This window comes from Pteropus medius, unplaced genomic scaffold (genome assembly GCF_902729225.1).
Source record: "Pteropus medius unplaced genomic scaffold, Ma_sr-lr_union100, whole genome shotgun sequence".
Taxonomy (NCBI): Eukaryota; Metazoa; Chordata; class Mammalia; order Chiroptera; family Pteropodidae; genus Pteropus; species Pteropus medius.
The window spans coordinates 15,892,341-15,907,569 of record NW_024354499.1 but is presented as its reverse complement, the minus strand read 5'-3'; the positions used below and the strand labels follow the sequence as shown (position 1 = coordinate 15,907,569).

Here is a 15,229-nt window from a genome sequence, read left to right as displayed (position 1 = left end):
CCTGGCCTGAGTCACATGCACTGGTGTGCTGGAGCCAGATAGTACCAGCTCCCAACTCATCATACAGCTTGGTAGCTTGACATTGGTCATGGTGGGAGTATTTACAACATGGAAATCAGCAAATGTTACAAATAAGAGCTCTTCTTAACATTGCTGTTAAATATTTACCAGCACACCACTGACTCATGGGTTATCACTCTACGCCAGGAAATGCTGTGTCATGATAGATTCAGGCTGAGTCCTGCACCAACCCGTCTTCAGCAGCTCTCTAAGAATTTCATGGTGCAGACGAGGATCTCTAGAAGAAGGGTTGTCACCATTATCATAAGTGGGCAAGAGATGTTGGGCTGAAAATAAAAGCTACAGAAGCTCATTACAGGGGATGAGGGAGAGGGAAACATCTAAGCTAATGTTCCAGATCTTGGAGAACTAGATGGATTGTGAGGTGGTGAGTAGAGGTCTGGAGAGAAATGAGGAGCGAACTCAAATATAATAAACAGGATGAATATAAATTGCCTGAACACCTATTATCATGAGGAAGGCATGATTTTGTCCCTCAAGAAACATACTCTAGGGGGTGGCTCCATAGTGTAGCGGTTAGCATGTTTGTTTTACTCACATAAAGTCCTGGGTTCATGACCCAGGTGGAGCCACGGACCACACCCCAGGTGCGCCCAATCCCCCACCCCTCCACCTCCCTATTCCCTCCACCCCCCCACCCCACATGCCCAGGTGCACTGGCGTGGGAGGAGACAGCCCGCCCTGCCCTCAGAGATCCTGTTCTTAAGGGGAAAACGGCAACATCTATGGGGTGGTGCGGGGTGGAAGACAGGTAATGAATAAAGTATGAAAAACTGTCTTACAAGGCCAAATGTAAGTGCCACCAAAGGACACAAACCACATATCTGGAATTCTATCTTGCTGCTTCAAATTGCTGCTTTAAATTGTGGTTCCCTAAACTGTCCTGGCTCTTTGCCCTACCGGAAAGGTGCAGAGTCCACAAAGGGATTCCGTACATACCACACCTGCCCAGAACAGGTGAGCAGAAAGGGAAGCAGTGATACAGGGCAGTGATGCACTAAGTGAGAACTTAGAAATGTCTTGATGAATGTAATGGGAAAAGAAGGCAAATTAGACATGGCCATTAATGTGATCTATAGGAAGGAAGATTCATTCTCCTGGAGTCTGGAGCTCAGGATTCAAGTCCCAAGTCTTCTGCTTGGAGGCTTGCAGCTGTGCCTCCAAGACTTGTTGGAGGGCTTGATAGCAAGACTCTTGGGTAGGCAGAATGATGGCCTCCAAAGATGTCCACGTGCAAAATCCTGGACCTGTGAATGCATTACCTTACATGGCAAAAGGAATTTTGCAGATGTGGTTAAGGCAAGGACCTTGAGAGAGGGATATTATCCTGGTTGATCCCAGTGAGCCAAACGTAATCACAAGTGTTCACATAAGTGAAAGAGGAAAGAAGGAGGATCAGAGAAGGAATGATGTAATTTTTCACTAGGGGCCACAAACCAAGGAATGTGGGCTTTCTAGAAGGTTTTAGAAGCTGAAAAAGGCAAGAAACAGATTCTTCCCCTGGAGTCTCCAGAAAGAGCCCAGTCCTGCTGAAACCTTGGTTTTTAGCCTTGTGAGACCCATCTTGGACTTCTGACCTCCAGAACTGTAAAATAATAAATCTGCATTGTTTTAAGCCACTAAGTTTGCGGCAATTTTTTATAGCAATAAGAGGCAACAAATACAACTCCTGAAGACATCCGAGAAACTGTGGCACTGTGCCTGGACAAGGATGTTCTCAGGCAAAGCCATGTTGAGGTGGGGAGGCCAAGGCTGATAATGAGGACTGAGTTCATGCCAGAGTTAGTGAACCATATGTTGGTCTATGGTCATGCTGCATGTTGTGCTTCTCTGAGATTGATGAGGAACTTCTATGCAATGTGAGATTGAGTAATTTGTATGCTGGACCAAGAGGGAACAAGGGAGCTTTCAGAAGTGCTATTTACCTTTACACACTGGATGTCATCATCCACAACTGTACACATCGTGGTCTAGAAGCTTGCACCTCTGACTGCCCTCGGAAATGCTGTTATTCTTTCTAATGTGTTCCTCAACTATACAGATTCCCTTCTGCACCCTTTAGAGAAGTAAACACTGAGCAATTCACCCAAGCAGTCACTATATCTGGCCTTTAATACATGTGTCTGTCAATACATTGGTGGTGCAGTAGGCAGATGGCTTAGTCTGAAGGGTAGTAATCAGAGGTCTTGAACTTCTTTGTTATGGCCCTGGACTCATTTGCTGAGCTCATGCAGGTTTCAGGTAGAGGTTTCAGAATGCAGATTTCACCCTATTTTAAGTAAAGATTTCTTTAATGGTCTTTATTCATTCTGCTACTTCCATGTAGCAAACCTCATTTTTTACAGATTGGCAATTAACGTGTTCCTCTAAAGTTAAGTGGGTTAGCATAGTGTAAATATTCTCACCATAGTCCATGTCAGGCTATCGACGTAATGTTAATGAATTCAGAGTTGGGGAGAAATGTGCACAGTCAGCCCTTGCAAGTTGGTTAGAGCTGGTTCCAACATACTGCTGCTTATCTTTGCCCCTTTGACTTTCTGATTAGGAGAAGGGGCACCCCAAAAGAAGCATGGTTGGGATACTCGTGGAGCACTAAGGGCTTTACATTTAAAAAAAGTAATTCTCACAGCAACTCTATGTGGAAGGTAGAACTGAGGAGACTGAGGCATGCTGAAGTAACCAGTCCAAGCTAATAGCTTATGAGATGAACTTAATTTGTCTCAGTGTCCATAATCCTAAAAACTACACTAAAGTATTCTCTAAAACTGCACTGTCTAATATAGTAGCCACTAGCCCCATTAGCTATTTAGATTAAAATTAAATAAAATTAAATTTTTATTTCCTCTTTCACATTAGACACATTTCAAGTGCTCAATAGTCACATGCCACTAGTGCCTACTGTATAGGACAATACAGATATAACACATTACCATTATTACCGAAAGTTTCATAGAAGGTGCTGCTCTAAATAGATTGCCAGAAAGAAAGAAGTTAGACATATTTGCTTGGAACAGTGGATTTAATAGCCTTCATTGACTGCTGTAACATAAAAACTCAAATACACAGTTTCATGTCTCTTCTGCTCTGAGATAAGCAAATTCATTCACTTATTTGTTCATTCAATATACATTAACTGAGCACCTACTATATTTCAAGACATGTGCTAGGTTCTAGGGATAGAAAGATGAATAAAGGGACACAGCTCCTGCTCTCCAGGAGCTCACAATCTGACAGAGGAGGCAGACAAGTGAAAAGGCAATTATAATGCTATGAGGAAGAATTATGCTATGTTGGGAGGGGGTGTTTAAGAGTAATATGAGAGATTCTGATTGGCAGCCAGCTGAATCTAAGGTATTCAGAGAAGGCTTCACAAACTGGGGTGATTTCCAAACTGGATGTCGAAAGATGAATAAGAGTTGGCAGGTATGAGATATTTTAGACAGAAAACTCATAGAGAGGCATGGGATAACATGGATCACTCAGGCACCTGTGAATAGATGAGTTTGACTGAAGTCTAGGGTGCAATAAAAGCAGAAGTCAGGTGTTCTCAAGTGGTATATTGAGGAGGGACAAATATGGGAGAAGGGAGAAAGGAAAGAGAAAGAATTTTATTTTGGACATGCCAAGTTTGATGCGCCTGCAGAATGTTCAAGAGGGTATGTGGGGGTGGAACTCAAGAGCAAAGTTGGGGAACACAGATTTAAAAATATCAGACTCAAGGTGGTGAACAAAGGGCCTGCTGAGCTCATGTAGGAAGTGTGTGCAGACTGAGATAAGGATAAACCAAGAGTGACTAGAATGAACGAAACCAACTACAAGAAATGCCAACATATCGAGGGCATGTAGAGAAACAGGAATAGAGAGGAGGACTAAGAAATCACATCAGGGGATCATCACAAGGAAGTGGTGTTCCAGAAATCAAGTGCTGAGAGTGTCAACTGATGCAGAGATGCCAAATAATATAAAGGCTGAAAAGTATTCACTGGAGTTGACCTTGGTAAGAGCTATTTTTGTGGAGTTCAGGAAGCCAGACTGCAGTGGAGAAAAGATAATAACTATGAGAGTCAAATCATTTAAAAAATACTCAACTGTGAAGATTATGAATGAAGAGTCCCCAGCATATTTATCAATTGCATTGAAGAAGCCAGTGACAGAAAACGCCAAGGATCCAGGGTGGAAGAGGAGTAATAGGTGAAGCAAGGCCCTAAGGACATAAGAGGGGAAGGGGTTCAGAGCACAGATGGGGAATTTAGCTTTGGAGAAGGAGAAGGGCTCCTGTTCCACTGATGTAAGAAGGAGGGGAGGGAAGGATGGATGCAGACATGACATGTGTGGATGTGAGAAGAAGAAAGCGAGGGAATCTCATCTTCTGGCCTCTGTTTTCTCCGTGAAGCAGGAGGTGAGGTTCTGCTGGAAGCAGGACTCGAGGACAGTAGTGAAGGCAGGAATGAAATACCTACTGAGAAAAAGAGAAAGAGAGCCAACGAGTGACACATGAAGCACTTCCAAGCTGCACCCAAAGGCCAGCTGAGGAGGAGAAGAGTCCATAGAGATGCCTCTGTTCGGAAAGGCACCCTTTTCCCTGGCTATGCTAAGCACTTTCAGGTACAGTAGAGGGAAAGCAAGACAGATGAATTAAGTCAGGGTTGGGACTCTACGTGGCAGGAAGGGAAAATGTGCAAAAAGGAAGGAGGGGGCTAATGAACTGGATAATCTGGAAGGAAGTGAAGACAGGAGGAAGGTGAAACATTAGAGTCTACATGCTATCATATAGTAATTTGGGGTAGAGAAAAGAGACAGAAAAAGCTGAAAAAGTAGGAAGCAATGACCAGAGTTAAACATTAAAAATGGAGAAATTATGAGTACAGTATCCAGAGTGTGGCCGGGAGAGAGAATTAATGGAGAAAAACAGAAAAACATCTAGAATTGAGTAAATTAAGAATCTGTGAAGCAAGAAGTTTAGATGATTTGTGTGAGTGGACATGGGAGATGCAAAATTTGAGGAAGGGATGAAAAACAAGAATGTGGGAGAATGACCAGACCACAGCGACATAGATAGAAAGAAAGCTTGAGGGAAAGTTTAATATGAAGGTAGAAGAACAATCATTTGAATGTGCCAGACGGATCCCTGGGAGAACGCTGGTGCTATCTCTAGGCCTGTAGTACAAGGACTTGGAAGAACTGTCAATCTTCCTTCAATCTTTCTGGAGAAGCGGGTATCCTCAAAGAGTCAGAATCCACATACAAGTATTCTGCAAAGAAGTGGCACATTTGCAAAGTTTTTGAACAAAGGTTTTGGCACTCTTGCAGAGCAATTTGGACATGTTCAGAGGAGGCAGTGGGTAATGCTGAGGATGAAATGGTGGGGATCAAGAAATTAACATTTTAGACAGAGATGACAAATATAGGACTTGGTGGGATTACTTGACTTCAAGATGTTAGCTAGAGCTCTGGGGTCAAAGATGTCCCCAGGTGGTGCAGATTTGGTGATACCCCACATGAAGGATTTTGGTCCAGGACCTCTTCTTAAACCATTGGTGAGAATTCTGGGATCCCAGAAGATAATGAGACAACAGGATGACTAGTTTGGTTGATTCCCAAGTCTCTCACTTTTGGGTGGAAACTAAGTAGTGTCCCACAAAATGAAAGCAAGTTGGTCACACCCCTAAAGAGATCGTAGCCTCAGTGTGCAGAGTCCAGATTAGATGTTTCTTCCTGTAAGAAGAGCAGCAGCCGAAGGTCATGGACAGTGAAAGAAATGAGCAAGGCAAGTCATAATTATTCATTACTAAGAAAAGAAATTTACTGGGGCCAGTGATAAAGTCGAAGCTGGTAAAGACTACCCAGGCACATGTAATCAAATAAAACTCACAAAGGCCGATTCTGCTGGACTTGTGATCAACAGCTATGTATGTTCCCAAGTTCCTCCCTCAGCTTCGCCCTGAAAAGACGTCTTCAATCCTAGTAGGCCACTAACCAGAAAAAATCAGATATTGTCACAAGGAATCACAAGGAATCACACAGCTTGGTGGTGAGGGTGGGGAAAAGAGATACTCCTCCCTGATCTAAAAATAATTTCAGAGTAATACTTGGGACCCAGACTTTAAACTGAGGCCTCAAGTGGTTTGGGCAAAGCCCCTACCTCTGCCTGTATATGCACCATTCTGAAAAGATTTCAGTTCTTTAAGTAGAAGCTAAATGGTCCAAACACAGCCCCTTCTTTATAACGCCACACTTACCTGAGGAAACTGGAAATCACCCATCCTAGTCAGCTAAATCCTGACTATTCCAGACCATGGATAAGACCAGCAGACCCAGAGACTCTTACACATGTGAGTAAGCAGCCACCTGAGACTCCAGGCACCTGCCACCCTCAGCTCAGAAGTCATTCCCTTCATATTCTCTACTGCATACACACATACATCAGACACGTGTTCTTTATCTCATCCACTCTCTCCATATAGTTTACCATTGCATTTAATATTACATAACGCTTTAATTGTTTGTTTACATTTTGCCTTCTCAGCTACTTTTGGAGCCTTATCTCTAGGGCCTACCACCCAATAAATATTTTTAGGATGAGTTGGGCTGTAGAATGAGTTAAGTTGAATTGAGCTGAGTTGAAATGAACCAAAATAATACTGGGGAACAAGGTATTATTTTGGGCAGTACATTCCCATAGCAACAAGGTTGAGCACTACTCTGACTTCCTCATCAATGACATCCCAAGAAACCCACTACCTCCAGAAAGTCTCCCCAGCTCCCCAGCCATGGTGCCCCCAACACAAGGCAGATCATCATTGCTTCTTATGGAACAGAGGTGGTGTTGGCTCATTGCTGGGCTCGGCCATGACCTGCATGGACTGGTTGTTCAGGGCAGCCTCACGCATCTTGTGGTACATGAACTCGTTCTGGCGGAACAGACGCAGCTCCATCTCTGTCTGCACCCGCATGGCCTGTGGGACACAGACGCACCATAAACAGTGATAACAAGCCCCCAGGACATGCTGGTTTCTGATTCATCTTGACCCTTTTGAGAAGGGCAGACAATGGAGTAAATGACTCTCAGTCACCAAGTCAACTGTACTCCTTCAGAAGACACACACGCTTATCCACAGGGGTCTAAAATGTCCTGGCAGTGGGATCAGTTTGTTAGGGAGAAGGAGTCAGACTCCTGAGAGAGTAGCTTGAGAAGTCATTCTCAGCAGAGAATTTTTGTTATTGGGAACCATCAAGCAGGGACCTGAATTTGAACCCTGGTCCCTGCATTTAGGTCCCGCCTAGGATTATGGAACCTTATGCAAGCAATTTAATCCCTTCAAGCCCTTCGTTTTCTCGCACATGAAATGGGCAAGTTTCCTTCATACTTTACAATAGGCCAGGAAGATTACAGTATGTGACACACAAAAAAGCCTTCACTTTCCCATATGTTCATTTAAGAAATACTTATTTAGGGCCAGGAATCATTGAGGGACTAAGGATACAGCAACGAATAAGACTGACAAATCTGCCTTTGACAAGCTTAATACACTAGACAAAAATTTTGTCTTCTCATACATTTTATGATATCAATGTCTGTCATCTTTCCCTATACTATACTGTCTAAGGACAGCTCTTTGAACTTTGTCATTCTCAAATAAACCAGCCCTTTAAAGCACAAAGGAAACCAGCACTGTTCTAAGTGCTTTCCAAACATTAACTCATCAGGAGACTGAGGCTCACATATGCAATATTTTCAGTCATATAGCTGGAAAGTGGTGAAGCTAGAACTCAGTCCTGGCAGTCTGATTTCAGAGCCCATTATTCCTAAGTCTACTCTATGTAGTGCATTTTCTAATGTACATAATTGCACATATATGCGTGCGCATGCACACACACACACACACACACACACACACACACTCTCACCATTGTTTAGGTTTTCTCAGTCCAAGCTTAGAATATCTCAGGATTCAAGTCTAAGCTTTGCCATCCATTAGCTATATGACTATGGACAGATTATTCTCCTTCCCTGAATCTCAGTTTTCTCATATGTAAAACAAGGGGAGTTGGCTCAAGCATTTCTGAGTTCTCTTCAGGTCTAGCAGGCAATTTATGGACTTTCCAAAAGCAGAATCCAGAATTCAGCTCTCATTCTCAGAGAGCTCAGAGCAAGCAAGGAGGCCTAACCCCGAGATGCTACTTGCCTCTAAGTCCTTAGTGATTGGGTGGGAGGGTCCATGTGTGACCAGGAGAATGGCATAGGCTTTGCAGATCATCCCGTGCCCCACTTCAATGTTGCCAGCATGCCAGTTGGTCAGCCCAGCCCTCATCACAGCCATGCCCAGTTGGGCATTATTGGGGTGGTAGAGCTTCCTATGGGGCATACAAAATAATCATAACACATATTCTTATATCTGCACTGTATTTGACAACTCTCAGGAGCGCCCCAGCCTTCTCCCTGGAAAGCAGTAAGATTCAAAGGGAAAAAAATAACTTGAATATCTTTTTTGAGACAGAATTGTATTTTCACCTCCTTGGCACCTTCCTAACAGAGCTTCCTTTTAGCATGTTATATAGATTTCCCACATTTTATTTATGATTAACATTCTCCCCCCAGAATGAACCATCTTGTGCCAACTTATTCATTTGACTAGAAATACAAATTCACATGCCAATGTGGACAGAGAGGACATTGGCAGAGGGAAGACAAGGGTGTTATATTTTATAATTTATAAGCAAAAATAGCTGAATTTTTTTTTTTTTTAAGGCAAGGCAACCCTTGGTTGACTTCACAGATTGCAAGGACCTTGTCAGCTTACAATCCCTTATTTTTTTAATTTTTTACGACTATAGCACCTGGTCTTTCTAGGTGGTCTCCCATCCAAGTACTAACCAGGCCCAACCCTGCTTAGCTTCTAAGATCAGACATGATTGAGCTTGTTCAGGGTAGCAGGGCTGTAGACTGACACCTGTTTTTTTTAATAAAAGAAAGCTCACAGAATTGCCTATGCTGATTCTTAGCAGGGAAAACTTTTGCAAGCACTTAAAATCAAGCTGGACTTAGCCTTAAGGAAAACAAAAGCAGAAGATGCCACCAAATGCTAGATGACCTGAAGAATTTAGGAAAGACCAGAGATTGCAAATAGGTTTCATCTCAGGTAACAACTCTGATTATTTGGTCATTACTACTCAGAGTACCTTGGTAAAAAGGCTCCATTGTAAGGGGGACTGATTACTGATGCCTGCTGTGGGGTCATCTATTTTCATGCCTGGAATAGACACATTTCCAGGTGACTATCTGAGATCTGGGATCATCACCTACATATAGCCATCCACCATCCTCCTGGCGTAGTAAGAGGCCTCCTCAAATGCCTGGAGGTAGGAGAGGACCTCTGAAACAATGCTCAGCATCCGCAGCATGTAGAGATTAGTGTCAGCAAACACTGACTCCTGCTTCTCCAGGCACTCTCGGCATAATTTCACAACCTAGAAGAAACACAGGTCCTGTCTAGTACCAGTGTACCACAGCACATGTTTAATTCACATATTGGGAGCATTACGATGACATCTTCAAAGAATACTCATTCTTTGAAGGTTGAGGAAATTGCTGCCAGATGGAAAAGCACCATCTGTGATTTGAATAGCAAAATGGTATTATTTGGCTAAAATGTAAGGATAACAGAGAAAGGGTAACAGAAGAGATACAACTGACACTGCAAAATGAGTTTTCATAAATAAGTCAATTGGTAGCAGGGAGTTATGAAAGATATATAGCCATCTTTATATCATTTTACACACACACACACACACACACATATATATATATATTACTCTCACAACAATGCAATGAGATAAGTACTACCAATATTCCCATTTTACCAGATAAGAAACTGAAGAATAGAAAAGGTAAGTGCTTTGCCAAAGTCACACAGATAGTAGGCAGTTGAGCAAACCAAGCAATTGAGCTTTGTCTTAACCAACATTCCCATGATTCTCTACCCTGGCTTTGCTCTGGAATCACCTGGAGACCTTTTTAAGAACACCTCTGTCTGGGCTCTATCCTCAGACCAATTGAAACCTAATATCTGGGGGAGGATACCACATTGGTCCTGGTGAGAAATGAGATGGGCCTGACCCTGATCAGCTGGGAGTCAGGCTTTTCCAACTGATTCATGCATAGACATAGGCTTAGTTTGCACTCTACAAAGTCAAATGGTCCTTATATTTTAGTTGTTTGTTGTTCTCTTCTTCTTCCCTTGACACTCTCATGAGAGAAATGCCACACAATTCTTTCCATTTTAAATAAGTGAAAACTAATTTTGCTCTGAGACTCTCCCAGAGGCCCATGAAGCAACTGAGTGGGAGTGTGGTAAAATATGGGCTGACAATCAATTCGTTTTAAAGACAATTCTTTTAAACCCATGAGGGAGTGTCCAGCCCTACACCTGGGCAATTTTGAATGGAGAAAATAAGAAATGAAGAGGAGAAAAGATGGAGGAATGGAATGAGCAGAGCTCTCCTGCTTGTTTCAGCTCCTATCTCATGCTTCTGAAATAGATTTTCCATGTCGTTAATAACATTAACTGTCATTAACTGTCTCCCCCACCTGACAACTCCTGCGAGGCAGAAAGCATGTCTTGTATCAGTCACTCCAATAAGGGCTCAAAAATGAGCAATGAATGAGTAAAGAATGAAAACAAAGATAAGGAAAACACTGGTATAAATTAACAGAAATTAATCTCCCACACTGCTATGCCATAGTGGCATCCAAACCCAGTTCTTTAAAGAGCTTGGGTAAAAATGCAGATTCATTGTCCCTGTGTTCTGTTGCACATTGGATAAATCACATTTTAGGGGGTGAGACACAGGAAAAAAATTTCCAAAAAGCTGCCAAGGTGAATTCAATGCAAGTGTCCTGCAAATGTGTGACGGTGGGTCCCAATTTTGGATGCACAGTGAAATCATTTGTAAGCTTTAAAAATCCTAATGTCTGGGTCCTGCCCCAAGAGATTCTGGTGAAATTGTCCTGTGTCTGGATCTGAGCAGTAGAATTTTTCAATGGTCTAGTGTACAGACAGTTGAGAACTCCTGGTGCCTCAAGGGCCAGGAGTGAATGCTTCATTAGCAGAGAATAGAAATTGTAGCCAGGATATGAATTTAATTATGGAAAAGCAAGCAACCCACTGTCATCTCCATTCCTCCATCTCTGATGCCAACCTGAGATATCACAAATTTCCCAGGAACATTTGTCAGGCTGCCTGTATTCTTCTTAGACCATTTCAGTGGTTTGAACAGTCACTGAGAATATACCCCTAAGAAATAATAAAAGCTTAAGGGCAAGAAGATTCCTCGTCTCAACTAAGGGACATTGTCCAGAAAAACAACCTGCTTGGTGGCCTTTCCATCTTCACCCCACCCCATTTCACTCCCTTACTAGAGAAACTTACAGCCTTCCTCCCTAGCCCCATCCCCAATAAATTGAATTCTTACCTCATGGTACAAACCCTCAGAGCGAGCCTTGTCAATTTTCTCCAGCGTATCATTAGAGAATTGTATCATTTCCTTTACCACATCTTGAGAGGGCTAGGAAAAGGAGGGACATTGAGTTACCTCTTTGAATAGTTGTCATTTTGATGTTCAATGTAGTACAAAATTAATGCCTTTCTCATTATGAATGTTTCATTTCTATAAATGCTGTTCAAGACCCCCATAGATTTTCCATCATGCTTCTGACTCTTTTTTTTATTGACCAATCCCCGGAGCCTTGCTGCCAGCCAGTCATCTCCAATCTGTACTTATGACCAGGCTTTTGACCCAGTGCAGAATCTGACGTTGATCCCTGTTGTATTTTCTCTGGCATTTTGGATTCTTATTCTATTATTCAAAATATTTCCCATTTTTCCTCTTTACTTCAAGTCGCCACATATTCTATGGATATGCCCTTGCTTTTTTGTCTTCACCTGTCATTGATCTAAATACTGACCAGCACAGAGCTAACGACAGAGGCTGAAGAATTGACTAAAAATGTGTACCCCAGTTTGACACTGAAGCTCACTAAATACGGCTCTTGTGGCTATGGGCATCCAAACTCTTCCAAGTACCTTAGCATCAGTTCATGTTTTCTTGTATTCACCAAAAGTATATTATGAGAGAATTTGTCAGCTGTCTCTGTGAAATCTGGACTCATTAGGCTTATTGCGTTTGCCTGAGCAATCCAGGGATATTGTAAAAAAAAAAAAAATGAGATCATGATATTTGAGATAAGGAGGCACCATAAGTAAGAAGGCCATGAGGGCACCATAATTTCAAAGAAAAAGTGACAAATTTTCAAAGTCCAATGCAAAGTTTCCTTGCTATGCTTATCCATATCAGAAACTCTTTTCTGATTTTTGTTTGTTTGTTTGTTTGTTTTTTGCTTAGACAAATCTGATAAACCTTTTTTTACAAAACAAAAATAACTTGTTTAGTCTGACTATAAAATAGATGTGTGGAAGCTGTAAAAAATTAAAACATATGAAAAATTATTGAGAAAAAGATGGAAATCCCCAGAATGCACACAAAGATGGACATGGCATTTTGAGGAACATTTTCCAATGCATATATGTAGGATTAATATTTAAAATATTTAACAACGATACAGGAAAGGCACTGGCCAATCAGAACAGACACTAACCATCAACAGTGAGTATCTCAATACGACCTTACCAGTGCTGAATTGCAGTCCTGATGAATGTGTGTATGAGTGCCAATAACATTAATTATTTTTTCTAATTGTAATGGTACCATATTTCTTTTTATATTCTGTTTTTTTTTCACTCAATAGATTATGGATATTCCCTCATTTCTATAAAAATATGTCATCACTTTTAATTTTTCACTGTAAGGAATTGGGCCCAACGGCTCCATTTACACTTGCTACTTACATTGTTTTGTGAGGTTACCTTCATTCAACTACCAAAAAGTAATGGGAAGGTGGGCATTTGTTCCCATAAACACACACACACACACACACACACACACACACACACACACACACACACACCCTTTAGAGATGGAGATCAGGATCTTCCCTCAGTCTCCCAGCTATCTTGAGCCAATTCTGGAACATCTTTCAGTACGAAAAGCCCCTAGCTAGGACAGCTTGCTTCCGGGTCAGGATTTTTTTAAAAAGGAAGCATTATATTTATTCTTCTACCCACCTCACCTACGTTGGTTTCTGCAAAGTTCTTGATTATTCCTATAATTTCGACTACCTTTGTTTCCATATTCTTCCATATCTGGGCCTCCTGGGAATTCTTCTATACATCTACTTGTACTTGTCCCATGCCCTGACCCCGACAAGTGATACATCTATCCACGCTCTAACTTCTGCTTACAGGTCTCACTCCTGACTTAACTTTTGTCTTGACCTTTGATTTGGCTGAGATTTCTGGCTTCTGGATACCTTCTAAACTGAGTGCTGCTTAGCCTTCTGTTAACTTGAAACATGTCATGGTTTCAGACAAGCCATTTCGATGTATGTCTGCTTTCCTAAGACCCTTTGAATCAAGCACAATAGTATGAGGGAGGTCCATGTCTTGCTCAGTTGTGCAGAGTTCTGCAACTGGTAGTCCAGCATTATACCACCAACATTTCAAATCTACATTTTTAGTCTCATCCATAGCTTGTTGACCAAGTAGTGGCTCATAACATCACACCTAGTTTTTGACCACTAGTCTCTAATCTACTGTAAGTTCCATCATTTTTAAAACTCCAAATTCTCAGTGAATCTTCTGCAGTAATAAGTATCTTTCAGGTAGATTGAGAAAATACCAAGTGGTTAGGTGTTAATAATAGTCTTGCTCAACTTGTTGTTACAAAGAAGAGTGTTACTTGAAGCTGTGGAAGTGAATCATTTTTTTTTCAAAGAGGCAGCTGCCAAGGTTTGCAAAACAACCTAGCTAAAAGGTTGATTAACACATGCACTATGTGATAAAGCTATTCTGAGAAGGGAAATGGGCAGTTCCACAGGTTCTGTTTTTAGAGTAAAGACAGGAAAACCTGATCTGCAAGTAGGATTTAATGAGCCCCATTGAGAGAATCCCCTCTTCAAGAGTATCACAAAAATAGAAAACAGAGAGGAAAAGAGGGAAAGGAGCCAGAGGAGGAGGAGCCAGAAGAAAAAGTAGAGGGGGAAAGAGGAATACTGATTCCCCAACCTTGAAAAATTGGTACATTCATATTGTGAAAATCATGGGAGAAGACTGATAAGAGAGAAAAATAAAAACCTAAGCAGACTAAAGAAAGAAAGGAAAAGCTACAATCAAGGAAAATGTTATGAATTTTGGTGGTTATTTTCTCATTTTTTAATATTTGGTTTTAATTTTTATCCAGGTTTACATATACATACAATAAGGAATCAGGAATAATTTTGATGTCAATTGAAAGTATGAGAATGAGTCTGTTGTACTGACAGGTGCTTATTAAGCTGGGATAAAGAATTATAAAGAAAGGAAAGAAAAGCAACTGTGATAACATCATAGATAAACCAGCTTGAATGAACTGTTAGTAAATTAATTCAACTCCCGATTTTACGGGTGAGGAAACTGAGTCCCAAAGGAAGAGACTGCCCAAGCTCAGACATTCAGGGTCACAGGCAGAACTAATTATTTTTCCAGTATTCTTTCTACTACATTATATAATGGCCTTTTGTTATGCCTTAGGATACACTTGCTTTCATTTCTCATTAATACATTATTATATTGAGCATATAATGAAATGATAATATTTTGGACAGATTTGGTTAAGAAATATATTATTGAAATTAATTTCACCAGTTTCTTTTGACATTTCTCTTTTAAATGATTTATAAATTTGTCTATTACAATTGACATACAAAATCATCTTAGTTTTAGGTGTACAACATAGTGATTAGATATTTATATAATTTCCAAAATGATCACCCCAATAAATCTAGTATCCATCTGACACCATTACAGTTATTACAATATTATTGACTATATTCCTTTTGCTATATTTTATATCCTCATGACTGTTTTGTAACCAATTTGTATTTCTTAATCCCTTCCCCTTTTTCACTCCCCAATTCCCCTCCTATTTTGCAATCATCAAAATGTTTTCTGTATCTATGCATTTGTTTCTGTTTTGTTTCTTTGTTTATTCTGTT

At 41.1% G+C, this 15,229-nt stretch overlaps 1 protein-coding gene and 1 pseudogene across 2 annotated transcripts in view; both read right to left on the bottom strand.

Annotated features, from left to right (window-relative positions):
• Positions 1–5,638: 5,638 nt before the first annotated feature.
• Positions 5,639–15,229, bottom strand: part of SMYD1 (SET and MYND domain containing 1) — a 60,815-nt gene continuing 51,224 nt past the window's right edge. The window contains exons 6-9 of one of the 2 annotated variants that reach the window (XM_039852397.1): positions 11,554–11,646; positions 9,386–9,549; positions 8,268–8,436; positions 5,639–7,037 (exon numbers count right to left, since the gene is read on the bottom strand). In XM_039852397.1, the coding sequence (XP_039708331.1) occupies positions 6,879–7,037; positions 8,268–8,436; positions 9,386–9,549; positions 11,554–11,646 (585 nt within the window). In that variant the 3' untranslated portion in view covers positions 5,639–6,878. Of the gene's footprint in view, positions 7,038–8,154; positions 8,437–9,385; positions 9,550–11,553; positions 11,647–15,229 lie in introns of those variants that run through there. The other variant, XM_039852396.1, reaches the window with a different exon arrangement.
• On the bottom strand, positions 8,908–9,026 carry LOC120594699 (uncharacterized; annotated as a pseudogene).